The 27711-nt window shown below is 35.7% G+C and overlaps 2 protein-coding genes across 2 annotated transcripts; both read right to left on the reverse strand.

Annotated features, from left to right (window-relative positions):
- Window positions 1-2923: 2923 nt before the first annotated feature.
- LOC124642972 (cofilin/actin-depolymerizing factor homolog) lies at window positions 2924-17008 on the reverse strand. The gene is made up of 4 exons (XM_047181797.1): window positions 16689-17008; window positions 5910-6100; window positions 5050-5181; window positions 2924-3684 (listed from the first exon to the last, which is right to left on the reverse strand). Exons 1-4 carry the CDS (start codon window positions 16689-16691, stop codon window positions 3564-3566), a joined length of 447 nt encoding a protein of 148 aa, XP_047037753.1. The 5' UTR covers window positions 16692-17008; the 3' UTR covers window positions 2924-3563.
- Window positions 17009-17744: 736 nt separating this feature from the next.
- LOC124643017 lies at window positions 17745-27077 on the reverse strand. The gene is made up of 11 exons (XM_047181854.1): window positions 26943-27077; window positions 26438-26673; window positions 24759-26079; window positions 24324-24505; window positions 23724-23939; window positions 21859-23067; window positions 21312-21620; window positions 20747-21067; window positions 19767-19951; window positions 19216-19341; window positions 17745-18594 (listed from the first exon to the last, which is right to left on the reverse strand). Exons 1-11 carry the CDS (start codon window positions 26962-26964, stop codon window positions 18321-18323), a joined length of 4401 nt encoding a protein of 1466 aa, XP_047037810.1. The 5' UTR covers window positions 26965-27077; the 3' UTR covers window positions 17745-18320.
- Window positions 27078-27711: the final 634 nt, after the last annotated feature.

Genomic DNA, 27711 nt, shown 5'->3' on the forward strand with positions numbered 1-27711 from the left:
TATATTTGTTTAAAAAACAGATTTAGAAAAAGTCGTAGGGTTTAAAAGATAAAAATATAAACGTAAAATACACTTATTAGATCTTAGTTCTTAAAGTATGCAGTTTGGGGTCTAGATTTTCACGTTTACACAAGCCTTGTAAGAGTCTCCAACATGTTGCCAAGTATCAATGATGTTCCGTTAGTAATTAAAAAGTTATAGGATATTTTACCATGAATAGATCACTGTTTACAAAGCAGTCGAATATCACGACGTTCTAAAGGAATTGCGTGGTAAAATGTATGCCAATAATTAGTTTAATCATTCAACTATTCACTTGCAATATTTCATGTCATTAAATTCAGTAATTAAAGAAAGACAATTATAATACTGACGGAGCATCGAAAACCTACATAATCCGACCAAGTTCGGATAGCTACAAAAAAGCGGCCGTGCCATATGTCTAAGAAACGTTCTTAACTTGGAAGGTTAGTATTTATTAATATGGTACAGTTGCGTACACAAGCGTTAGGAAAAAATAAAACAATTGTATTTCTTGATTGAAAAATATTTTTTTAATAATAATGCCACTATCTACGATAAAAAATAAATCTTCAATTAACAAGTACTTTCAACTACTTTCATTCGCGCAGCGGAATGTTGTTGAATTTAAAGATTTTAATTATGCAGATAATTAGTGTAAGACGTCCTATAATTGTGTATGGTAAATAAAAATTTGTGTATCCAGCCATTGTGGAGAAATTCACCAAAAACAGATTCCGCTGGGCGAACGTTGGCGAACGTTGTCCTGGCGGAACTTTTTTTAATCCATAGACTTTAGAAGAAAAGAGATGTGTCCGAAAATTAGTGTGTATTTGTGTATAATTGATTATGTATGAATGAAATCAGTGCATGCATAAACTTCGGAGAAATTCAAGTTTCCGCTACGCGATCGTTTGGCCATTAGCTAGTTTTCATATAAAGCGCTTACATAGAGAGCTGTAGATTTTTACATACGTTGTTTTGAATTTGTTTATATTTGTTTAAAAAACAGATTTAGAAAAAGTCGTAGGGTTTAAAAGATAAAAATATAAACGTAAAATACACTTATTAGGTCTTAGTTCTTAAAGTATGCAGTTTGGGGTCTAGATTTTCACGTTTACACAAACCTTGTAAGTGTCTCCAACATGTTGCCAAGTATCAATGATGTTCCGTTAGTAATTAAAAAGTTATAGGATATTTTACCATGAATAGATCACTGTTTACAAAGCAGTCGAATATCACGACGTTCTAAAGGAATTGCATGGTAAAATGTATGCCAATAATTAGTTTAATCATTCAACTATTCACTTGCAAAATTTCATGTCATTAAATTCAGTAATTAAAGAAAGACAATTATAATACTGACGGAGCATCGAAAACCTACATAATCCGACCAAGTTCGGATAGCTACAAAAAAGCGGCCGTGCCATATGTCTAAGAAACGTTCTTAACTTGGAAGGTTAGTATATTTATTAATATGGTACAGTTGCGTACACAAGCGTTAGGAAAAAATAAAACAATTGCATTTCTTGAATGAAAAATATTTTTTTAATAATAACGCCACTATCTACGACATTTTAGTTAAAATAAGTAACGTTTATTAACGTTATTTTTAATCACGTAGTTAAGTAATTTATGTAAGTAATAATAATAAAAATATTTTTTTACACGGATATTTAAATAGAGAAGTACTTGTTAATTGAAGATTTATTTTTATCGTAGATAGTGGCATTATTATTAAAAAAATATTTTTCAATCAAGAAATACAATTGTTTTATTTTTTCCTAACGCTTGTGTACGCAACTGTACCATATTAATAAATACTAACCTACCAAGTTAAGAACGTTGCTTAGACATATGGCACGGCCGCTTTTTTGTAGCTATCCGAACTTAGTCGGATTATGTAGGGTTTCGATGCTCCGTCAGTATTATAATTGTCTTTCTTTAATTACTGAATTTAATGACATGAAATTTTGCAAGTGAATAGTTGAATGATTAAACTAATTATTGGCATACATTTTACCATGCAATTCCTTTAGAACGTCGTGATATTCGACTGCTTTGTAAACAGTGATCTATTCATGGTAAAATATCCTATAACTTTTTAATTACTAACGGAACATCATTGATACTTGGCAACATGTTGGAGACACTTACAAGGTTTGTGTAAACGTGAAAATCTAGACCCCAAACTGCATACTTTAAGAACTAAGACTTAATAAGTGTATTTTACGTTTATATTTTTATCTTTTAAACCCTACGACTTTTTCTAAATCTGTTTTTAAACAAATATAAACAAATTCAAAACAACGTATGTAAAAATCTACAGCTCTCTATGTAAGCGCTTTATATGAAAACTAGCTAATGGCCAAACGTTCGCGTAGCGGAAACTTGAATTTCTCCGAAGTTTATGCATGCACTGATTTCATTCATACATAATCAATTATACACAAATACACACTAATTTTCGGACACATCTCTTTTCTTCTAAAGTCTATGGATTAAAAAAAGTTCCGCCAGGACAACGTTCGCCAACGTTCGCCCAGCGGAATCTGTTTTTGGTGAATTTCTCCACAATGGCTGCATACACAAATTTTTATTTACCATACACAATTATAGGACGTCTTACACTAATTATCTGCATAATTAAAATCTTTAAATTCAACAACATTCCGCTGCGCGAACGCACACGTGTTGGGTTTCCCGTCCTTTCCCACCGCGCTATGAGAGTGAAGAGTTAGAGAGTAAACCTATGTCTGCGCTGATAATATGTTCTGCGTTGCTGGCTGATCTCCTATTATGAGGACAGCCGCCATTGCTCATAGCTGACAACCGGCTAGGACGCATTTATTATGTCAAAGAGGGTTTATATTTTCTTCAGTCAGTAAAATGAAACAACTAATTTCTCTTATATCGAGTGTATTTCTGGATAAATCGGTTACAAAATACTTATCCAACGCCCGCCATGTATCGAGCCGCAGCTCAAGCTTACATCCTTTAGCAAGATGAATCTCAAACGAAATTAAAATCGTACATTCTTTATATTACAATCTAAATAGTATAAAAGCCGACCGCGTTCGCTAACCAGTTTTACAATTAAAAAAGACGCGTACGCTGTATTTAAATTTAGTTTGAGCTTAATTTACTCTTTAGTTATATTATAGGAAAAAAATATATATAATAATTAGTATAATTTAAATTATTACATAATGATTCCTTTTGCTATAGTTACGAGGCTGTCGCGGAGTCGGCCGTGGGTTCACAGTTAGCTGTACATGAGTTCCGACCCGACCTGCGCGAGGCCGCTCCGGAGTGGAATCGACTGCAAAAGCTTAAGGATTGAAACGATATATAAAAAAAACCCATGCGAAACTGTGGGCCGCACCGCGAACCACTGACAATACTGACTAAGGCCACAGAGCGAGGGCTCCGTGCAATAGGTCTTGGTATCCGAAAGCACGAGGTCCTTCTGTGGCGGCTGAAGTTGTTTCCGTGGGGCGGTCGCGATGCGCCACACGTCGGTCGTGGCGATAAATGCTGACTTATTGGCGATCGGTGGCGCGCAGCTTCTCTTCAACAGCCTCCTGCGAGGCCTCCGAGAGGTCGGTCGCTTGGATGTACTTCTGTACGCCCACCAGCGACTTCTTTAGTGCGTCGAAAGAGCTGTGGACAAATAATAAAATGTTTTAAGATGGTTACGAATGTTACGATGACACAAAGGTTAGTTGAATGCTTTATCCTATGGAATGCTAGGATATTTGAATATCAGTTCACTGCCTCACAATGTAATTCGAGACGTTGCATTATGTATTTGCTTGTGTTTTTCTTGGATTATTCTCTGATAATTATCAATACATATGACCAAACTTGTGTATCTCAAATATCCCACTGTACCAAAGTGCAATTAATAACCATGACGTCACAAAAATATCGGACATTTAGAGAAAAGGATATCTAAAGCAAAACGTGACTTTCTCGACATAAATACGTCATCATTAGTATATATAGAGTATGTTTCACGATTAGTTATTGTATTGATAAGGATATGTTTGTTCTTAGTAACATGATTATACTGTATGCGTCACCAAATTATTGAAGTATAGGGCGTGGTCGATAGTTAGCTGTTTCATGAAATGACGTAATATTGTAAAAAGTAATTTTAAAATTGCGAGTGAATTTTTTTATTTTTCGCTTTTCGTGTCAATGCGCAAGTTAATTACACATTATGCAGTCCAATACATAATCAGATGATATAATTTAAATCAAACCTGTAATCACGATATAAGTATGAGATTTTAATCAAACATGTTTCAATAAATTAATATTTGATTTTGTCGATAACAGCCAGTCAAGAAAACCTAGTAATGCCACAGAATACAAGCATTATTCCCCAGAAATATAAAAGCATATTTTCCTACTTGTCTACATTATCGGAATTTTCTACAGAAATATTGACAATCACCGTCATGGCGGATCATAAACAAGATTTCCGTACGGCAACCAGCGCGTTCGGCCGCTATATATAATTTTGGCAGCATTAGCAAGGACTCTAGTTTTATTATGACTGAGTTTACAACTGGAGCGATGGGGAGTCAATTCTGGATATTGTTGAATTATCTACAATGAAATTCTGTTAGACAGACGAACAGGAGTGAACGATATTGCCATAGCTTTGGTATGATGGAGATATCCGATTGCGGAAAATGAGTTATCAACAAGATCTTAAAGTTAGCTTTTTTCTCTTTAATTTGAAAGCGATACGTGCGGCACATGTATGTTAATACATATGTAAATATGTAAAAATCATGATAGCGGGATGACTAAAAAACTTTAGAAAACTCGCGCACCCAGATAACATTCTATAACCATCTGGTATTTGTCCAATACGTATCATTTTACTGCACTTATCGAGGTTATAACATCAAGTAAGTATTGGCAATAACAGTAACCACTCCGCCTAGAAGCTTGAAGCGTGTGATAAGAAGGACAGTAGGATTATAAAGTCTGATGATGATTGGCGATAATTACCTAGAGTACAACATCTTCTTCTTAACCTTGGCGGTGTCGGGGCACCATGACATTAGGAACAGCTTCTGTTTCTTGCTAGCCTCCGACGTGCCCTGGCACTGGTGCGTGTACTCGAAGTCGAACAGGCCATATCTGGAAATATTGCGAATGAAATATGTTAATTATGCTTTAATTTTAAGGCGTATGGCAACACTGAAGTAGGAGCGGTAGAAGAGAGGAAGATATTGTCCAGCAGAAAAGTTAAAACTGGTAAAATGTCCTGTGTAAGAAAAACCTGTAGCATAGCATATTTTTTTCAACTAAGATTGTTAAGTTCGAGTTTTGTGCAAGAAGCCGCAGCCTAATGCAACAATTCAGTTACTAGATATGATACCTTAGAAAAATTGGCTGTCAATTTATCTGGCTTCGATGTTTCGATAACGTCACAAAATAACGAGCAAGTAAGTTGACAACGTTGCATTCTGGTATCCAACAAATTGCAGATTTACATAAACATAATTTCTCGGTCGTTTTCTGGACGTTAATAACATCTTGTAACGGTGTGATGATACCACGCAAATTATATAGGCTATTCTAATTATAAGCTTACTGACAGTTCCACAAAAATTATGATGAGATTCATAAAATCGGGATCTTTAAAGCAAACCCTGCCTCTATAGATCGCATAGCTTCGCTTTTCAGTTATTGAATATGCCTAACTTATTTTTTGGTAGTTGGATTATCATCAATGGTGGTTGTAGCATTAGAGAATCACTCTTGCTGATTACAACCACGTTCCTTCTGGAGCTTAAGAACAATCCTGAGGAAGCTATGCCTTCACAAATCAAGCCTAAGCTGCTACAATATTTTGTGGCAATTACCTGCACTCTCCAGTGCCGCCCTTCTGCAAATCCTCAAGGAACTGATCGTACTCAGCGTTGCGTTCGCCCACAGTTTCTACATCGATCTGTTTCTCGTCGCGGATGTAGAACACCACGTAACGGTGCTTCTTGTCCTTCTTGATCTCCTCGTACGTCGTTTTGCAAGCGTCCGAAACTGTCACACCAGACGCCTGTAGAAAGAAAGATAAATTAGTACTATAAACAACGATATAGAAAAAAACTTTTTAAAAGAGTAACCATGGAGTTTCCTGCCCGTTCTTCTCCATAGGAAGCTACTTTTGGAATGGGCAACTAGAATCAACTTTATTTATATTTTTTGACGTTCATAAGTGCTTGTGAAGGCCTAAATGAAATAAATGATTTGACTTTGAAACTCCAAAGTTAATTTCAGACAAAGTCGAAATGCAATGTTTCTATTGCAAAGAAGTGGTTAAAATTGCGTTGCAGTCACAGAATCGGGGGACATTATTACTTCTAATTGTATTTTTCATCCCTATTTTATCGCTTGCTTCAGAACCAAATGACGCTTTTCCTCAAGATAACGCCAAAAATTAAATTTAGGAGAAATTATCAGAATTTGAGTGGTGAATTACGAACCGCGGAATAAGCAGTGCACTGAACCGGTAGCTTCATTGCCAAATAAATAATCAAGTTGAGGAGTTTCAAATATATAGATTTATTCAAATAGAATAGAGGTATTTACGAAATCACCGTTGATTTTAATATGTAAGAAATGTAAGATCAAAGTGAAATTCTTATAAACGGTAATGAAATATCTCGAGTTTGTTTGTACGGGAACGTTTGGATCCTTTATTAAAAACACCCCTACATTCTAGCCGATATAATTAATGTTTTCGCTTTGAACACGAATCACAATAAGACCCCATATTGATTTACTATTGTAAATGGAAAATTGGTTTCACTATAACTTGGCCAACTTCGTCTTAATGTGGCAGATAAAACGATCGTGTTTCTGTTTTAAGGTCATTGTAGCTAGCGAAATTGCTGGTCAGTTTCAGACATCATGTCTGGAATGTTGGACAGTTCATAACGAACAACTAAACACCCTCTCGTTTAGAATTGCGGCAAAGACAAGTGGTTGCTCTGCAGCCTACATGAGATCGGAAACATGAAGACAAGATTGGACTCACCGTAAGGAGTTGACCCAAATGATCTGCTTATAAATAGTCATGTTCTTTTCAAAATTAGTAAATTAACACAAAGCTAGGCATCATAATTTGGTGTTTTTACTATACTCATAGAACGTGACTGGTCGAAAAACACTAGATTTAAGACTGTTGAAGTTAAGCGATCCCATAGAGCAGTCAAATGATGCATGAATGTGCTAATTACAGATGAATGCAAGACCACTTAAAGCTAGGGCGTTTCCTGGCCAAATGCCAGATAATCGCTAAGATCAAAAACATGTTTCAAAGTTCGTACACTGCTCTAAACGAGATAATAAATTCATTCTCACCGTAATACTAGAACGAAAGTCGGTGGTACTTTGAATCATTTTAACTGTGTGTGACATGTTTAGTCTATGATACGAGGTTATCTATTTTCTTTGTACTTCATGGTCTTGGATAGTGAATTTGTTTACATTTCAGCAGGCTGTTAGAGATATCATAATAATACGACCGTTTTCCCTGAAGGTTTAGGCTCTACCAGAGCGGAGCGGAGAAGTTATCAAACAGCCAATAGATTTTCTGCGCTCAGGGATACTACTGAGAGAGGGGAAATAGGATCAATCAAGTAATTCGACCGTAAATGTTTTGAAAAAATGCCGAGTTATCTCTTCACACTCGCTCCCAAAAACACAAGTACTTATTGTAGCAGCAATTTTTTACTTTAAAATAAATTACAGGCTCTACTTCCGACAGCACAATTCTGTCAAAACGAACGTTCAAAATTCCTATAGCAACATTTCCTGTGAAACCAAGTCCCGCGTGAACGGAACTGCTCAATAGGCACGGAATGGACGCCTATTGTCTCAGGCGGTGGGCCAACGAGTTTAAAATAAACTCGAGTTGTAATACGTAGGCATACGTCAGACGACTTCATTTTCAGATGCGGAGACATTTTTACGAGTGTTCCTGCGGTTTTGTAGTATCAGCGAAGATATTTTCTGTTTACTATGTAATAGTGTCAAATGAAGATTGAATCTTTAGACGAAATCTAGGCTAATCTGCTTTTCGAATCTTTGAAACTAGATGCATTCTGTATAATGTGAAAAGCGTCAGTAATTGTACAGTTAATAGTCTGAGTAGGTTAGAACTTATTTATGACATTCATAAACTAGAAAGGTATTTTCAAACTCATAAATCTGAGCGAAAACTACAATATTACGTATTTTCTTTGTTAAAATACCTATAAATCCGTACTGTGGCCACTAGATTTTCGCTAGTAACTCGGTTCACAGCTAAATAAATTATGTAAGTATGTAGGTAGTTCTGAAATAATCTGTGTTATATACGAAGGCAGCTGTTGTCACATTTCATTCAGTTCTATTTCAATTTAACACAAGGTTGATGCAGTTACTTCTAAATTATATTGACTTCGATAGATTTGCATTGTGATATGTTTATAATACTGCATCTCTGCCAAACGAATTGATCGGTAATAAGACGTATATCATGAATCGGATTTGTCTAATTCGATTTGAAAGTTAACAAGCAATTAAAACAATCATTAGTGTTAATTATACGGTTCGTTTCATCGGAATATGCATCGAGAGAATAGCTTTCTAAGACGAAAGGAAAGTCTGGGAGTAGTTCCATTGCAGAAATATCTGATACATAAATAATCTTATATCGATCTATTTGCAATGGCCATGTTCATTCTGCTGATAATATTTAGATCTCTGTTGTGCCGTAGTCATTCCGATATCAAGAAAGGAAGGAAATATCAAACCTTCTTCAAAAGAGTACCAGAGCATCGCAGACACCTTTCATACTCCATCTACCCTCTTTCAAAATGCAGCTTTATTACTTTAGATATAAAGTGCAGTTTACTCCGCAAGGGTAAATGTCATGAGTGAGTCACCGGGAATGTTATCATTTATCTGAGGTCGTGCTTCGAGGCACAAACGTAATGTTTCCATACATTTAAATAGGTATAATTGTTTCATCCATTTGTTTTGTATGTTGTTTGTGCAGGTGGTTCTCGGTTCAATGAGTAACGCTCCATTGCGGGATCAGTGGGCTTGGTCTAGAGTTGTTTAGTCAACAATACTGTAATGTTAGACTTGTCTATTTTATGCCTTGACCTAGTTGCTGAGAGGCCTTGTGGTCAATCGCTGGCTGGAAATCGCAAGTAATTAATACCAGGCGCTTGAATTACGATTAAAACATGTGGAGCATTAATAGGCGTAGTCAGTTTCTAACCCAGATGAGGGCAATTTCTAGTATCAATCATTCTAATCTGCAAATCAGAAAATTTTACGATCCACAAAATATGCAGACTAAAACAGTCTTCATGATTCACTATCGAAAAATCTTTGAACCAACCATTGAGCTTAACAAAACCGTAACATCGCTAGAGGCATCTAAAAACGACAGTCCCCCGCGTGGTGAGGTAAAAATAGCCCTAGTCCACACCCGCCGAAGACATTGGCCGTAGCACAATCTAATAATACGACGGTGCATGAACCAACACACGTGTGTTCTAATCCTTTGGAGATGTGCACATGGCTTTTAAGTATATCTTTGGCTTGGTATGTTCAAGTAAGATTTTTCGGAAACTTTTTTAATGAAAAAGTTCAGGAGTTTCGAATAGTTAACAGAGCAAACGCTAGTATTTATTAAGATCGGACCTCGTTGTCTGTCGGTGCAGCATTAATTTCAATTCGTCAATCAACATTTGAGTTGTTGAACGCATGTATGATATGCGAGCAACAGTCAACTCATTCTTCACTACGAACTACAATGAAGCTATTTATAACGCCGTATAAAAGCGAATCTATTTCTATTTCAGTATCTGATATGTATGATGCCATTGTTATTGCATTTCTTAATTTATATCATGTAAACATCAGTATATTTAGACACATCGTGGGTCTTGCTGCAATGATTGCCATGTTTTTGCACGGCGGAACCAACGGTCTTGGTTAGTAACACATATCACACTGCTTTTCAGATCCATACATATTTATATGTTCCGATCCTCCTCATTGTATTTCATAATGTTTGTTTCTCGTCCCAAAAAAACTAACAAGAGCTAATTGCCAAAATGGCACGAGAAATAATGTCCAGTTCGCGTGACATTTCAACATTGTTACTTCTTTGACATATTTTCAGACAACTTGGAAGACAGAATGTATCTAATTTAGCATCGCCTTTTGAATGTCAAAAGGTCTAAAACGTGAAGTACAAGTTGACCTTTCCAATTTAGTCTATTCTGATTCTCATCCTTGTGATGTTGTTGCTTTGTTCAGTTCAGATGTCGTAACTTCTGCTAAGAATTCGATCACCTTTTATTCGTTTGCCCTTTATGGACCCCTTTAATCGAACGATTACTGAGATCTATGTATGAACTTCGCATTACACGCCGGTAATTGCATATTAGCTTACATAATTTCTTCAAGTTTTACTCACTTCATTTCAGCTTATTTCGAATGAATAAACTCAATATAAAACATGGTTTAATACATTCCGAACACGTTTAGTTAATCGCCTTATACCTGCAATATTCTTGGTCGACTGGGTGCATTTACCAGACTGCACCATTTTACCGCATTAGGCGAGATTACAGTCATGCAATAGTACGCCAGTCGATCGATTGACCGTGAATCAGTACTGCAATTCAGAATTCCCGGATACCTTCTGAATAATTCACTAAGTTCTATTGAGTTGATGTAGCCTTTGAGAAGCCTTGGAATTGCGAGGCCAATTCCTTGAAGATTCTATGTATATCAGAGAGGAGTACAAACAGAATTGAGTGCATTGAAAATTAAAGCTTCATTGAATGGAATTACTAAGGTTCCATTGGAAAAGAAGAATTTGGTGGAATATTTTTAGCTGCATCGATTGCATGGAGACTGTTTTAGCATACATCTACGACTGAACATCCTGACCTTGAAAAGCGTAATTTACTGGAAACTGTAATTTTCACCGGATTTCAATTTTCTCATTAAAGCTTCAGCAATCTGTTCCAGTTTCAATAAATATCTAGACGTACCACTCTCGCACGGAACAAACATATAAAATCACGCCTGCAGTTGCACGTATATCTGTTCTTGTCATGTTTCACACATGAATTAGCTTTATTGTTCAATAAATGCATTTATTGCTCTCTCAAACTAGGCATTCCAAACTTTTTCTAATATAACAGAAGACGTGAAAAGAATTAATGTTTTTTAACAGCACGAATCGATCTACAATGAAAATCAAAAATAGGAAAACCAATTATATTTTGACGACGCAAAAAATCTATTAGTGTAAGTGTTGCCGGGAAGTCTTCATAAATCAATACATTAATTTCGGCGAAGAAATTAATAACATCTAGAGACAGACTTCTCAGTCGTGGTCTCTGCCTATCTATAACAAGACACGCCCTTTCTCTTGACCGACTTTTACAAATGGTGCGGGACGATTAGCATCAAAAGGCATGCCTTTTCTTTCGATGGCATTTACCAGCACAATAAGAACTACATTTCAGAAACTTGCAGAACCATTTAAAAAAAGTTTCTGCTACATACTCGAACTCGATAAGTTTTTTCAAATGTTACAGCGTATCGGATAATCAGCGGATTTGGAATACGATTACTTGTCTCATGACGCGAATCTGCGTAGAAAATATAAGCTACCCACATTAATTTACTGTCGTCCGACCGACGCTATTCTTGAACATTTGATTAATATTATTTAGATCTAGCTTTTGCTTGGACGCGGCGGATTTTGGAACAACACACAGTATAATTCTGAAATCACACAGTCGTTTCGCTTTTTAAATGATCTAATTTCATTTAGATTCGCGTAAATGTACATAGCTACTCTTCGAACTTTTACTGTTTCTGTGTCCGTTAGAATTGTTAAATTCACAACGTCTATCTACGAAATATCCTTGTTATTCTATTAGTATGAATCAATAGCCGGAAAGCGGATGACTACTATTACCTCATACACCTAAAATAACTACAAATATTAGGTGGTCAATCAGGAAAATTATACAATTTGAAGCGACAAATAAGAGGATACCATCAAGGACAAACTGATTCAAAAATTTGAAATCAACAAGAGTTGAAGAAAAACAGAAATGGGTGGCAAAAACGTATACTTTTCTGAAAGTATAGCAAGTAACGATCATGGGTTAATAATAAAGCATGACTGGCTGATGTGAACTGAAAACTTAGTGAAGTATGCTCCTTAACATTTTTGGATATAGTTACTTTATTTCAAAGCCAGCCAGTAACGAATCATACCATCATCACGGGTTTGGACATGAGACTCAAGTTGCAAATAATTATGATGATGTAGTAATGGCGTCATTACTTCGACAATTCCTTTGAAATACTTTGAATGTGTCATATTTATTTCTAGTAGTGTAATGAAAAGTACTCTAGTCGTCTAAATTGTTTTGCATATATTCGTAAGGTTAACTTCTTTCCTCTATAATTATCAGTTTCTCAGTTTGCGTTACGTTTGTCACATTTCTATCATGACGAGGCGAATCCGTTTTATGATTTAGGAGAATATTAATGTCGTTGAGCTGGGTTTTCGCAAGCTAAACTAGTTAAAGCGTACCAGATACATACGACTGATTAGCATGATCTATGAATTCATTCTAATTAGATAGTCATTCGAATTAATTAAGCGTATTTTGTTGATTTTATTGGGAATCAAAATATTTAATGTAGCTATCAGCATTCACATAAATTTTCATATTGTCTTTAGTCTGTCCCCTTACATAAATGCAAAAGCGTCAACGCGGGCGGCATTGTCCTATAAAAAAGTGCTGTGAAGGTCGTCGACCTTAATGTCAGTCGGTTAAGTATGCGTCACTGGCTGACTCAGGTGACTCGCAAATGTACTGATGAGTAAGTTACGGCTGACTGGACTACGCCATTTTTCTACACGCATTTCATTAACGTGGAGACGCCAATAAAATTGCAATGACAAGAGGTCACGGTTTCGAGTCAGCGAACTAGACTGTTTATCTAGATCTGCAGCGTGAAAAGAAAAATATATCACTGTCAAATTAGCACAGATTGTCAACGTAAAACGAGCTCAACAAAAATCCCGAGCTTTATTTTTACTGCTCTAGCGAGATGATATTGTACAATTTAGTATTCGCCCTCTGAGAGTCGTCCCCTCACGTACGTTCCCTTCAAAAGGGGGAGTTTTCGGCAGGGGACGAAGTGGTTCGAACTGTTTGCTTGATAACATTGTCCGTTGTAGGCTGATTGTCAGCTGTGTATTCTATAAAGATGGATTACAAAAGCTTTCCACCGCAGTCTGACTGAGTTCGTTCCCCTGTACAACGTCCAAATGAAATTCAAATGATCTTTATGACAAGAATAATTTAATAACCTGTTAATAACTAGTTTTGCTTTAGATTTTCACGTTTTAACAGTCTTATGAGTCATCATGATGGATTCTTTCAAATCTTCTGTCGAAACGGATCATTTTGAGTTATTTCTCTGAATTGCTGTCATGAACATCGTAATTGTTCGTTTCACGAGAATTATGAACATATTTTCCTTTCGATAGAGCGCGATAAATTAAATGATAAGGGAAATACATAATCATAATTGTTATCTGGTTATGCTCTTGACCTTGAGGAATGTGGCTTAACGAGATCGAAGTGTTTAGTCCAATCAAATGGATCTTAATCTATGATCTTTGCACGATCTATACTTCAAGTTCTAAATTGTCCTTTCTTCATCATAGAATCGGTGAGTGTACAAATAGGGTTCACGAACAAAGGGAAGCAATACTTATTATTCTGATAACGCGACTTCAATTTCTCTTTAAACATGATTAGATTCGATAAGTACATATAGGAAGAGTATTGTCAGAGAAGTCACTTGTCAAAGAAAACTGCTCAAATGACGAATCATAAACGCATTACTTGCAGGATCAGAAAAACGATGCCTTCATTGGTCACAGGATAATTTCGAGATAGTTCCATCAATGGAAACATGATCAATACAGATCAGCCCTGCCGGTTATAAATTACAGGCTTAGTACGCTCAGAGAAAGTCTAGACAAACATGGTCTGCCGTACAGGATGACTCATGAGAAGTACCATGACTCACTGTACGAGTTTTTCTACATTACTTACCATACATGGTTGGAAACTTCATTATAACTCAATTGGAGATAAGAGGCTTACTTTAAAGCTTTTCTATAAACGGGTATGTTTTAACTACATGATAGTCTACGCCTTTTCTGGTTTGAATCTTAATTCTTATGTGCTGGGTGGCGCGCCCGTGATCGCCTTTTTATAGAATCTTTGTGATAAATGAGACTACTTTTGAGCAATAGGGAGAGATGCATAATTAATCATCATACCTAATAATGAAAATAATTAGAATAGGAACATATCTTACAAGATTAATGAATCACCTTGTTGGTTACAAATTAAGTAAAATCACTATTCCATCGTAAATACCTCCAAATGAACCATTAACTGTAAATCCTGATGAATAATAACTTTTTGGAATTTAATTATGATATCATTTTAGACTCATCATCACTCATATCCTGTTAACTAGTCTCGATATGCATATTTGTGTAGAGGAAGTAAAGCACTCATAAATAATTTGTGATTAACCAAATTATTTTGATTCCATCTACCTACACCTATGTGAAAGTCACTAGAGTATGTGAGAAATATTGCAAAGTCATTCTCTGTTCACCTTGCTTGTTCTCGGTAGTCACCTCTAATCAGTATGTCATCTACTGCTTTGTGACTAATTGCCTTTTAGGACTGAGTCAATCGATTTACCTTCTTAGTTTTACGGTATTAGTCATAAAAGTTGGGTCAGAAAAATTAATGTTACTGTGTTGAACCAAAATTATCAAGTAATTTGCAACATTGCAAAAAGCTACCGTTTATAATATATCATTCCAGTTCAGTATCAAATAAACTAAAAGTTGATTGTTAACATGATGCAAAACTGAATTTTCTGAAGTAAGGTAGAAACAAAATTGGGCACATCATCCAAATGTATCCAGAGAGATGGGCCACTCATCATCCTCCGAGCCTTTTTCCCAACTATGTTGGGGTCGGCTTCCTTGCCTTGGGGTCTTGGGGTCGGTAGAGATGGGCCACTATAGACCAAAAATTGACTTTTGAAGGGACAGACCCGGAAAGAGATAATGGAATGGCATGGAGATTGTCATTGTTCCAACATTAGAGAGTTCTGGAGACATGATGGGGCGGTCTTTGCTCAGCAGTGAGGGGAAACAGTAAGGACTTATATGTTCAGTGTGAGATACCATTTGACAGTGACTTCTGTTACTTTAGAATTGAATAGCTAGCCTGTCTAGTAAGCTATATTTGCTGGCTTTGGTTTCCACAATTTTAAATTTGTATGCTAAACATGATAATGAATAAATTATTTTTACAAGAATACTATGTCTAAGAGATTAACTAGTTGGTCCGTTATGCTTTGCATGATGGGTGTGGTTTTAATATATATTTTTCTATTACAGTTACTATAATTCTGTAAATTGTAACTGTTAATTTTATAATGAATACAGTCACAAGTTCCAGTTAGAATACTAGAATCCAGTTGATTTTAAATGCCAATTATTTGTATATTGAATTGAGGATACCCACAATAGGAAGTTATGGACCAATTATGTCCTCCTTCCAGTTCTATAATTATAGGATATGAGGTCATTTATGTTGAATATTTTCCTTCATACAGATACTTTTAGTCATTGGGATTTATCACTATTCAGAAACGCTACGCCAATCAGAAATAAGGGGAAGGGAAACAGCCACAATGATAAGAAAATTAATCCTATAATTCAGTCCAATATCTGCAAAGTAGTTTGGCGTGATGCCATCTTGTTGGACCTTATTGTTTAGACGTAAGGACGAATTTTGCATGTTGCAAGTACCTGTCAAAATGTCTGGTACAGTTAGATTTTCGTCAATAGATTTGAATAAGTAACGACCTTGACATTGCTCGGCCAATACCCCCGGTTCATTTTTAAAATGACGTAGCACCGGGTGCGGTGTTCAGACGCCTATTCGCCCCAAAATAGACACGAAATCTATGTGACAAGCAGTGCCGCGATCACTACGCCTTATATGGTCAAACGCAAGTGCGATTGCGCGACGATGCATTCCCAGTAAAGTTCGTTGCCCTCGGCACGCTACACACCACTGATAACTCATCTGGCCACTACCCTTGCCTCTACAGTCCCTAAATACCGTACATCAAAGCGTAGGGCACTTCAGACTCGTCAAAAAAGGCGTTGCAGGAATAACCTTTCAAACGTACGTGAAATCCAATACCGGTCCATCGAGTCGCATTGTTCACTAGTCAGGACGCCACAGCCCGACATGTCCGCGGCCATAAACTTAAAAACACAACACGTGGCATCAAATCACTGAACGGTGACAACGATTTTTACGAAAAGGCGTGCAAACTCAGCGGTGGGTTGTGCGAAATATGGCGGCACCGGTCACTGAAGAATGCAGTCCCGTGAAATTGCGGCATTCCGATTCGTAATTCACCACTCTCGTAATAGAAAAACACAACGCGGCTGTTATGCACTGTAATTTATTTTCTTCACTTACCATTTTTTGATGTTAAACACGTAAAAATTCCACCACTAACTTCACCGACACCACGACAACGGCGACCGGAACGACACTGTTCGGAATGTTGGCTAACCCTTTTTTACGACACCCAATGAGCGCATGCGTCAAACTGACTGGCAAAATCAATACAATGTCCTTTTAAAACAACGCCAAGTTGACACTAATTGATAAGTACTGAGCAACTTTTTAATACAGATTTATATTTATCTTATAGTTTATATGTAAAAATTTTAAACATAAATGTTTATTCGAATAGTAAGCGGCGGAACAAGACGACAACTTTCAGAAAAGTACACTAGCAACTCTGTCGAACTACGCGATAAAACATACTGAGTACTCAAATAAAATTGTTATTGATAATATAAGTCGCTTCAATGTTGGTAAGATTAGATATCTCAGTACATGACACTTTGTAGAACCAAGGGTAAAAATACTTTTATTACACAATCAACTTTAAAAGTGAGTCACTGATGACGGCAGCACATCGGCCAATCAGAATTTAGTATTCAACAAAATGCCCATTTATGGACTGACGGAAACAGTCGCAAAATCTCAATGACGTTTGAATTTGCGCGCGTTTTGACTGGAGCCGAAGTTTACTTTTTGATTGCAACAAAGAAAAATATTATTTTGCGAGAATATTTTTAGCTGAATCATGCAATCTATGATATGATAATACAATTACGCTTTAGCTATGTGTTATCGGATAAGATGCAAAGATCATGATTCTAGTTTTGCTGTTTACCATTTATGGTAAGGATTTTCCATGAATCGGCACTTTTAGCTTCGCATATTATTATCTTTATTTTCCATTTTTTATTTGTGATAAGGGTTGTAGACATGTTTCAAGCACACTATGTGAAATATGTTATTGCACAATAATAATTTATTAGTATTTAGTAAAATGAACTTTTGCGTTCAAAAGTAATCGCTTAGCCTAACTACCTACTTAATTACTGATTGTAAGTAGGTACATTTCTGAACTGCATGTACATGCTTTAAAAATAGGGTATGAATAAATAAACGTACAAATAATTTGAAAAATAAAATTTTATTTTGCATTTTAAAACGAGAAATTTCGAGGTAAAGGAAATTAAAAGGAAAGGCATTACCTTTTACGAAAGTGAAAGTTAAACATTTCGAGTCACTCAAAACATGATATAAATGCTTTGTACATGAATTAAACATTCGTGAATTGTATCTTACATGTAAAAATGGTATATAAGGGCAATTTCTATATTTATTTACATAACAAGAGTTCTCTAATTATAGTTCAAGTCAGAATTCTACGAAGAACTTAAGACAATCATTTTCTGCTGTAGAATAAAATGTAGGCACTTTAGTGCTTAAAGGGAGAGAGAGGCAGAGGTAGACCGAGGAAAAGATGGATTGATTGCCTGAAAGAAGACATGAAGCAGAAAGAAATGGATGTAAGTATGACGTCTGACAGAGAGAAATGGAAGAAAAAGACATGTTACGCCGACCCCAAATGACTTGGGAACAGGGCAGGAAGATGATGAGATGATGATTTAGTGCTTAAACATGTTCTAGAGACCAACTTTTTACATTCTTTAATCTTATATTTACAACAACTGTCTTATTCCTAACTTAAGCATTCCCCATATACTTATGGTATCTCTTATACATAGTATAAAGGTTAGTCATGGTCATCTGCCCGACATATCCTACAAGTCCTCTCTTCAAGAAAGACATAGCATAAGTGCTGTCACAGGCTTGTATGAGCAAGGCGACGGAATTCTCTAGATGTTGGCGAACCATTTTGGTTGGTGCGTTTCGTTCTAAAGAAGTACAGAGGTCCGCCACTGTGTAGGCCGCTATGCGGGATACGTGCTTCTTGCGTTTGCTTATTGATTGTGTTAATCTGAAAATGTATAAATGCATAAATTAATTATACTCCATAGTGGTCCCAGAGTGGCCCTATTGGGATAAAACTCTGTACTAATACAATAACGAGGAAATATTTTCTCTTTTGTTCGCAACCTAAAGGCTTCGAGACTCCAAAACCGATGAAACGAAACCGAGAAAAATTCTTTCACTCTTGGAAAGCTACACTATCTCAGAACAATAAAGGCTATATTTTGTCCAGGTATGGGAAGAAATTTACCGGGACGCGAGCGAAACCACGGAAATCAACTCAATTCTTATTAAACATTCGACCGTCTTACCACAAAAACTTTTAAACGTCAGTGTAAAAGTTTACATGTGTCTAAGACTTGTCTAAAAAATGTCAGATTATGACGTTGAAATAAAGTCCATTTTGCAGCCACAATTTTTTTAGACAAGTCTTAGACACATGTAAACTTTTTGTAGTAGGACCACTAGTGACTAATATGTTAAAGCTGCTTAATATTTTTAAGAAGGCAATTATTTCCATCATTCGAAGTTTTAACTTATGCTGTACCTCTTGAAAGTATAGAGTCTACTAAGACTTCAAATGTTACATAATTTGATGATTTGAAAACTAAAGAAAAAAAAAACATACTTCTCAATAGAATGCGCGATTTCAGCGAGTTTTTCCTCTATGTGTCTTTCGACTTGAACGTGTGTCGTAGCTCGTTCACACAGCGACGATACTAATGCTCTGTAGCACTGCATGTAACACGGCCATCTGAAATAATACAGTTAAATACATTAGTTTTAACAAAAAAAAAAAAGGAAGAGGATTTTGGTTGCAGAAGATTTTTTCTTACTTATCATAGGTACCGATCTATAGAAAACTATATTATCTTACTGCAGATTTCAATAATCTATCTATCAATTTATTTGCTTCCTTAATACAAAGTAAAACAAAGGTGAAAAATAGACGTAGTTTTATGCCAATGACACCTAATAAACTTTCGTTAGTCCAGATCCTGGACGACAACAGAGATTATACAAGTCAATTATGTATTTTAAAAAGTAGCCTATAGCCTATTCTGATGTATAAACTACATTACTGTCAAGGTTCATAAAAATCCTTTCAACCATTAACACATCTAGAAGTCACAAACATACACACTTTCGCATTTACAACATTAGTGTGAAAAACCTTACCTGTCTTCTAAAACCTCTTCTCTAGCTAGCAACAAGTTATTGAGTACCGCAACACAGCCCTCAAACAACATGAAGAAAGCCTCCCAAGACACGTCACAGCGCACATTGAACTTGCTGCTTATAACAAAATGTACTATATGTTGTACTTCAAATGTTATATCCACGATACTGTAGTCTAAGGAAATCTGGAAATAGCATGATAAGACACAAGTTAATTTATACAATTATAGCTTTTGGCAGCACTGGTACTCAGCTACATCCGGTTAGACTGGAAGCCGACCCCAACATAGTTGGGAAAAAAGGCTCGGAGGATGATGAGCTTTTGGCAGCAGCTTTGGAGTTCCCAAGGGAATTACTTCCCGCACCTAGATAAAAAGTAGCCTATGGGCTTTGGCTACCCAGGCTATCAATGTACCAAACTTAATTTTAATCGGATAAGTATTTTATTTTGTAAGCGCGATCGACATTACATAGAGTTATTTTCTCATGAATATTATTAGGATGTGATAATTTGGAAAATAATTGTTAACTGTATGTATGTGTTGACTGTTGGCCAAAAATAAAAAAAATATTACGAAAATAATTGGACGTAGTTATGCAGAAACGTTCCAACCCACAAGTCACCCGAAATCGAGTTATTGTGATTGAACAGCCTAAAATTTAGCATATGGTTATCTAAACTCAATATAATTCAACAATAAAACCTCTAGTACCTTTACTAGTTAGAATAAAAAGAATACAACTGAAACGCGTAAATGCTTATATCTCAAATTCAAGTTTAATTTGAGATATAAGCATTTACGCGTACAGTGGGTTGGAACGTTTCTGCATAACTACGTCCAATTAATCCGGGACTATTCTGAAATTGCGCAGCTGAACTTGTGCAGGTAGACTCCTTTTTTGCATGCATGAAGTCAAAAAATATCTATTAAATGTCAACAAAAAATATTAATAAATAGTAGTAAGTTCAAAACATATACCTTCTTAGCTGCCAGTACTATTTCAGACAACGAATCCAAGTCCAACTTAACAATTTCACAAATATCATCATCGACTTTTATAACTTTTAAAACTACATCTTCAGTAGGAATCTCTTCATTTATTCTGACAACACTGTCTTCAAACTCGTAGTGTTGCCTCATCCAATTCCTCAAATTCTTACACGCGCGGTACATTAATTTTGACATGGCAACACATTTGGGGCCCACAATGTTTGCTTTCAAACATTGTGACCAAAGATATTTAAATACTTTACGCGATGATATTTCTGCAGTATTGTCTTTTTGTATGAGTGATGGTTTCTGTAAAATAAAAAAATTGAAATTAAAATTTATAATATTTTGGCACATTTTAAGAAAATGAAAAAATCTACTTTCACTTAAACTACAGAACATCCTTTTTATAAGTAAAAAAGTTCTGATCTTTTTTACTGCTGGATTCTGGATTGTAAAATTTGGTTCAACCAATAAAATAGTTTTTAATCTTTACAAGAACGACTTTAATGCCTAACTTAAAGTTTTCTCACACATTAAAAATAATTTTTACCTTCAAAACCACCAAACTGTTGAGATCTCCCACGAAATTCGTCACGTAGCAATCCACAGAAGACAATTCACATACAAATCTCAAAGTTATTCCCATTTCTTCCAAACAACTACCACTTATTCTTTTATTTGCTTGTTCTAATATCAATCTGGTTTTAATACATCGCCATATTTGAAGGAATAATTTGTCTTTCTGTTCGAAAATTGAGTGGGTTTCCAATTTCTTTATACGTCGTAATACTACGTTTAGCAGTTGGATTGAAGAGTCAATGTGTTGTGGTTTAGATTCTGGGTTTTCTATTGTTTTTATCTGAAAATAGTAACAGTTATATGAGTATTAATCAATTACAGTCCCAAAACGTAACCTTAATATCCTAAGGAAAAAGTGAAATTTTATTTGGAGTGAATGAAAAAAAGTAAAGGTACGGAGGTAGTTAACGAGAAACTGCACTGAATATATATTCTTTTCCAAAATAGCTTTATCTCTTGTCAACAGACTAAAAAGAGAAAAAGAGAGGTCTTAAAGAAATAGACATTTGCATACTTACAGCATTTACTACGAAAAATTCCAACGCAGTCAATAAGCATTCTAAATTCTTTACATCTTCGCCATCTGAAGCATCACAGTACCTCGAAAGAGTTAAAGAATAGGCCACCATTGCATTCAGTGTTGCCACATTACCCTCAGATTCTACCACACTATCTTCTAAGTTACCCGTAGCATTTTGTGAAAAGCTACTATTGCTGAAATCAATGTTTTTAAAGGAATCCAACAAAGATTTGTGTAGTTTTTCTTGTAAATCTGCTAATATAGATCTGAAGGCACTAGCAGTAATGGCTTTCTTCTGTTTTACTATCGATGGTAAAATTAGACAAGTGACTTGGAATACAGGATCATTAAACGATTCCATATCAACAATAGTTTTCTTATTTCTCTTCAATAGCTTTTCAACTATGTTTTTGACTTGGTCACTGTCTATTCGGACTTTCTTCACTGCTAACTCAAGAAGGCTTTTGATTATGATCAAACTGTTTGGTGTTTTTATTTTCAATGTTAGCAATTCTAATAAAGAATTGTCTTTGAAATTGAAAATGGCATCAGATGAGAATATCTGATACAAGTCTGGTCTTTGTAGACTTAATTCGTATACGCTTTGTAACACATAGTCAATATTTCGTTTAAGTTTTTTTGCAGAAGAGTTTTTCTTGATTGCCAGCAGCACAAAAATTGCTACCAGTTGGTGGTTTTCTTCTAAGTAATAGATCGGCAACTGTTTGAATATATTCACCGAGTTTTTAATGACATCTTGCGATTCAGAATTAATACTGATTTCATTGAAATAATTAATCATATCCACTTCTTTAGCAAAGGCAGCCATATTGAAATCCGCTTTGCCCAACGTTTTGCTTAACGAATCACTATTTTCAAAGCACTTAGCTACATTTTTTGCGGTTTCCAAAACCAACATGTTTAACAAATCTCTGTTGTTTGCTATCGCATCTATTTTCAATATTTCAGTATCTGTATCGGCTAAACAAAGTTTGATCAAACATTTGGCCAACTGTTTGATATGCGATTTGTCTAGATTGGTGAATAATATTTTACAGAAGTGTGTATTCTGTAAAAGGGATGGGTTGGCTGTGATTTGTTTGATCAAATGTGTTTTCGTCAAAGTTATTGTTGGGTTTAAGTCTTCTTGCTTGTTTCTTATTGATAGTAATTGAAGAGCCATTGTTTTGGCTAAGAGTAAATTGTCCTGAAAAACAGATGAATACACAGTTATATTTCCGCAAGAATTCAAAATTATATAATAGAACCGTTTTCTGATACATTTTTTCAAAGACAAGCAATTATTGAAATTTGGACTTCCATTAATATTAGGGTGCGTCCGTATCTGGCGAATGTGCCGTGAATGCGCAGCACGCGAGCCGATTGCGAGCTGTCTGCGAGCTGCGCGCGTGCAGTCACTGCGATAGTTTGGTGTGCCTCTTTAGCGCAACTCATGCAAGGCTCGTATAGAGCGCGCGAGCGGCGCGCGATCTGCGCGCACTCAGTTCTCGCTCTTACAGTTCCGTATACTGGCTCAGTACTATCGAAGATGTCAGACGTCGCGCGCCGCCTGCGCGCTGATCGCGTACGGCGCTTAGGTCGTGCGCCGCTTCTGCGCCGCCCGCGCGCAGTTCGCGCGCGGCGCAGAAGCGGCGTACGAACAAAAAAGCACGCGCGCAGCTCGCGGGCAGCGAGCAAACGGCTCGCGAGCTGCACATTCGCGGCACATTCGCCAGATGTGGACGCACCCTTATGGAGTCTAAGTCTAGATGGTGGATCTCAAGTACGCATTTTTTTTTTCAAAATAGTTTTAGACTACTATAATACATAGAATGTAAAAAACACTGTAATATAAAAACTAACCAAAATTACAACAGCTTCATCATCTTCAATCTTTTCAGCGAGAGCTACCCATTGCTTGCTATCCAAACAAGGCAACAAGAAACTGAGGTCGAAAACCGCCGATGTATCGTTATAAGGCGATATTTCCAGTTTTGTGTTACTGTACTTTATGTTCAGAAGCTTGAGTTGAGCAAAACTTTGACATAAATTGAGGAAGGATACTATTAAGGGTGGATTCTGTAACAATAATGTATGTTTGATTAATATTTTGCAATAGTTGAAATGTAATACTTACAGAAAGAAGCTAATTAAAGTTACTGAAGGTTTCTATTCTATTCATATTCATGAATATGACTTTCAACTCATATCTTGCTTACTGAAATTTTAACCAACTTAATCAAAGCCCAGTAGAATACCTGCTCTTGTCTGTGCAGAAAAGTAACTGAATAAATAATAGGATATAGCAAGTGGGTAGATTTCTGAGAGCTTAAATTCGTTGCATAGCTTGAAAATATCAACTGCTAGAAACAAAGGCCTGTTCTGGACCTTTTTGCTTGTACTCGCCATGCAACCTGATTATCTAGAAAATGACTAAGATAAAATTAAAAAAAAAATACTCACATAACTCAATTTCAGAACACACACACCCAATTTACCCAAGCACTCAGTTTCGAATTTGGAGTACATAGTCCAGAAATCTTCAGCTATATTCAATGGTACTGTGTGGTCGGCCATCTTGTTATGTTCTAGGAATGACGATAAAATGGCGGATAGTACTTCTGTTAGAACTATGATTGAGGGACCTGAAAAACAGGAAAGTAAATTAGTTAGCAAGAGTAAATTCAAAATAATTGCTTGTTTTTCTCCTAATTATTTTTTTTACTATATGCTTTTAGGGCTGAGAAGGGGCTCCAAACCTTTAATATATGACAAAGGAAATAACTAAACATTTCAATAATATAAGAAAATGTGTTACGATGACAATAAGGGGTGTATCATTTTCCCAGTAATAGAATAGCAATAAAAAGGTGTAGGTGTAACTTCATAATTACTTACTAACAAATCCTTCTTCCAACATCATCAAACAATGCACTTCAATATCTTTCTGAAGTGATTCCAAAAGCTCTTTATTTTGCCTGAACATTAATTCCGAAGTTAATTTCCCAAACAAAGCTACACTCGCTTCAGGGAACAAATTGGAACCATTTATTATTTTATTTTCCAACTTTTCACAATCTACTCCACTGGCTTTCGCTTCTTTTACCTTCTGTTTTAGTTCAAACTGCTCAGTGTTGCCAGCTTCCAAAAGAGTTTTCACTGATGGTAGAATTTGAGTAATAAAAAGAGTACCCCTGCTTAATTTGAAAAGTATTTCCAATAAGCAGTTCATGGTTTCTGTGTAAGATTCTATTATGCTCAAACTGGTTTTCTTTGCAGTCATAATTGGAGGTAGAATTAAATCGATTTTTTGTTCAATTAATACCGGATCTAATTTTAGTGCCATTTTTATTATTTGCAATGTAGTTTTGTCTAATTTCCCCTCAAGTTTCAGCTGTCCTATCATGACAGCTTGTAGGAATGATGTGAAATTCTTCTTTATTTCTACTTTTGATATTTTTTCACCGAAAGTATCAGTTAAGCGCACGTTAATATCAACTTCGTTTTTATGTAAAACCTCTAGCATGTTAAGGAAGAGTGTCCTCTTAGTTTTAGCATCATCTCCTTCCAATATTGAGGGTAGATTCATAGCTGGCACTATAAAGCTCTGTTCCATATTCAAAACGTTAGCGACCATAATGTAAAAAGCAAAAACAATCTGGTTCTCCTTTTGAAACGAACTTACAAATACGTCTATGAAATTGTGTAAGAATTTTAAGTCATTATCTGATCTATTTTTTGGAAATTCAAAGATTGTGTTCATGATTTTGATTACGGATTGTATGTTATCACCTTTTTCAGCTATTAATTCTTCAAGATTGTCTTTCCTGATTAAAGTTTGTAAGAAACTAATGAAATAAGTTCTCTTATTGATAGGAAATAAAATATTTTGACAGACATCTATGGCGTCTTTTCTGCATTCTGTATCTAAGAAACTGAAAACCGTTTCTAGGTTTTCACCGCTCAAAAATTTCATAATAAATTCTAATTTCTTTTTCGATTCTCTGTAGTACTTTATGAAGTTATTTAGAATTTTTTGACTAAGCTGTGAGTTTGTGTTATCATTTCTTAGAAACTGAAGAAGAGTGATTGCAATAGTGAGGTAATTGTCAATTTGTAGGCTTAACTGCGATGTGATTTTGGGGTTCTCTAAAAATGATGAGATGTACTGTATGTCTGTTATTTGTAACGGGTTCCGCTGTATGTATTGTGATACAATCTGAAATGGAAAATATGTCAAGTTAATTGCCTGTACAGGAAAATTTACTTTTAAACATTGCAATATTGTTGTAATAAACATTAAAGTGCCATTCTCTGTTTCTAAACTCATGTATTTTCTGCACAGCATTCTGGAGTGTATAATAAATGCGAAAGTAATTCTGTCTGTCTCTTTTGTTTGTCAAACCAAAGTTCTGTCAAATCATTTTAAATGAAATGTGTTACATACATAGTTAATTTAGAGCCTGAGATATAGGTAACATAGGCAAGTTTTAACTTGGTTGTGGAAAATGGGATCTACCGGGATGGGGTTTAACCCACGTAGGGACAGCCTAGCAGCCAAGTAACATGAAGAATACCTGTATCAATTTGCTTTTCAGCTCACTTGTCAAATCGTCAACCGATGACAACCATTCTAGAACATTCTTCAACTCTTCACTTGACAACTTGTTTTTTTCGGCAAGGGTATGAAGCCATTCAGCCACAATTCTCTCTTTGGGAGCGGTGGGGAAGTGGTGGGATTGCACCACATTTTTGGCCAGACATAGCCTTTTAGGCAAAGGAGTTTTGTCATCATCTAATCGACGCTTTAGTTCTGAAAATGATGTAATATAACTTTTGTAGTTAGGAACCAAATAACTTACTGGCTATAATGTAAATTAATAGCAATTGTGATTGAATAATAAGTCATTTTGTCGCATTTCACGGGATATATTTACTACTATATGATAATAAAAGAGTGTACAAAGAGAAATAAATAGAATATAGTCTATATCTTCGGAATTAAAGGCATGCTTTGAGGTTATGTTTTATAGTGATCTTTGAAGCATTTTTTTATTTCACGTGAGATAAACTCTTGCTTACCATTTAGTGGATTTAACGACATGTTGAATTACAACTACTAGTCGTGTAATAACGTTTTAAAAATCAACAAAAACAATTAAAATGTAACACAGTTCTTTCGCATGCTGTATTGTTGTTATTTGACGTTTAGATACTGCGGTAAACTTTATGTCAAAATGTCACTATTCAAAACTTTGTGTATGCTTGTGAATTTATGAAAACTGATAATGTAACTTCATTTTTAATAATTAGCTGCTAATATTTCACGTAAGTTCATAGCCTTAGTAAATATTTTATACTTTTCGGCACAAAAAAATAAAATAAAATTCGGCCTTACGTGGTCAAACTAAACGCAGTTTCTAGACGGGGCGGTCTCTGTTTTCGGGACGGTTTCGCTTGAATTTGTTTTAGGATGGTAAACACTAGTATGCGATGGTACATTTTGCTGTTTTATGTAAACCGATTTTAGTAAATTAATCAACCAATTAATAAATAAAATTATTTTTATTAACATTCAACAGGTAGGTACCTTCTCTTAGCAAAGTGGCGCAGAGTTAACCCCAGGAAATGATTTATTATAAATGCCGGTTCCTGGGGTATAAGCATTTGCTGCAAATGCTTGTATGAAATATGGCAGTTTTCCTTGGAGTAAGCTTTTAGGTCCCAAGTTTTGAAATCAATATTTAAGGTTGGCAGTGGCCGTAGGTACGGTACGTCCATGGTACCTACGTGATGGGTAGATAGGTTATTTGTGTCGTCGCACTTATTTGTTCCTTTCTATGTATTCCTC

This window comes from Helicoverpa zea, chromosome 26 (assembly GCF_022581195.2).
Source record: "Helicoverpa zea isolate HzStark_Cry1AcR chromosome 26, ilHelZeax1.1, whole genome shotgun sequence".
In the NCBI taxonomy this organism is placed as follows: domain Eukaryota; kingdom Metazoa; phylum Arthropoda; class Insecta; order Lepidoptera; family Noctuidae; genus Helicoverpa; species Helicoverpa zea.

Coding starts and splice junctions, on each gene's coding strand:
- LOC124642972 (XM_047181797.1), bottom strand. Junction 5,182..5,909: donor GGCGGCACTGGAGAGTGCAG/GTAATTGCCACA, acceptor CAATATTTCCAG/ATATGGCCTGTTCGACTTCG. Junction 3,685..5,049: donor AAGAAGATGTTGTACTCTAG/GTAATTATCGCC, acceptor ATTTGTCCACAG/CTCTTTCGACGCACTAAAGA.
- LOC124643017 (XM_047181854.1), bottom strand. CDS start 26,964: ATGTCGTTAAATCCACTAAATG. Junction 26,674..26,942: donor GTCGTTAAATCCACTAAATG/GTAAGCAAGAGT, acceptor CATCATTTTCAG/AACTAAAGCGTCGATTAGAT. Junction 23,068..23,723: donor ATGAAGCTGTTGTAATTTTG/GTTAGTTTTTAT, acceptor TCTGTTTTTCAG/GACAATTTACTCTTAGCCAA.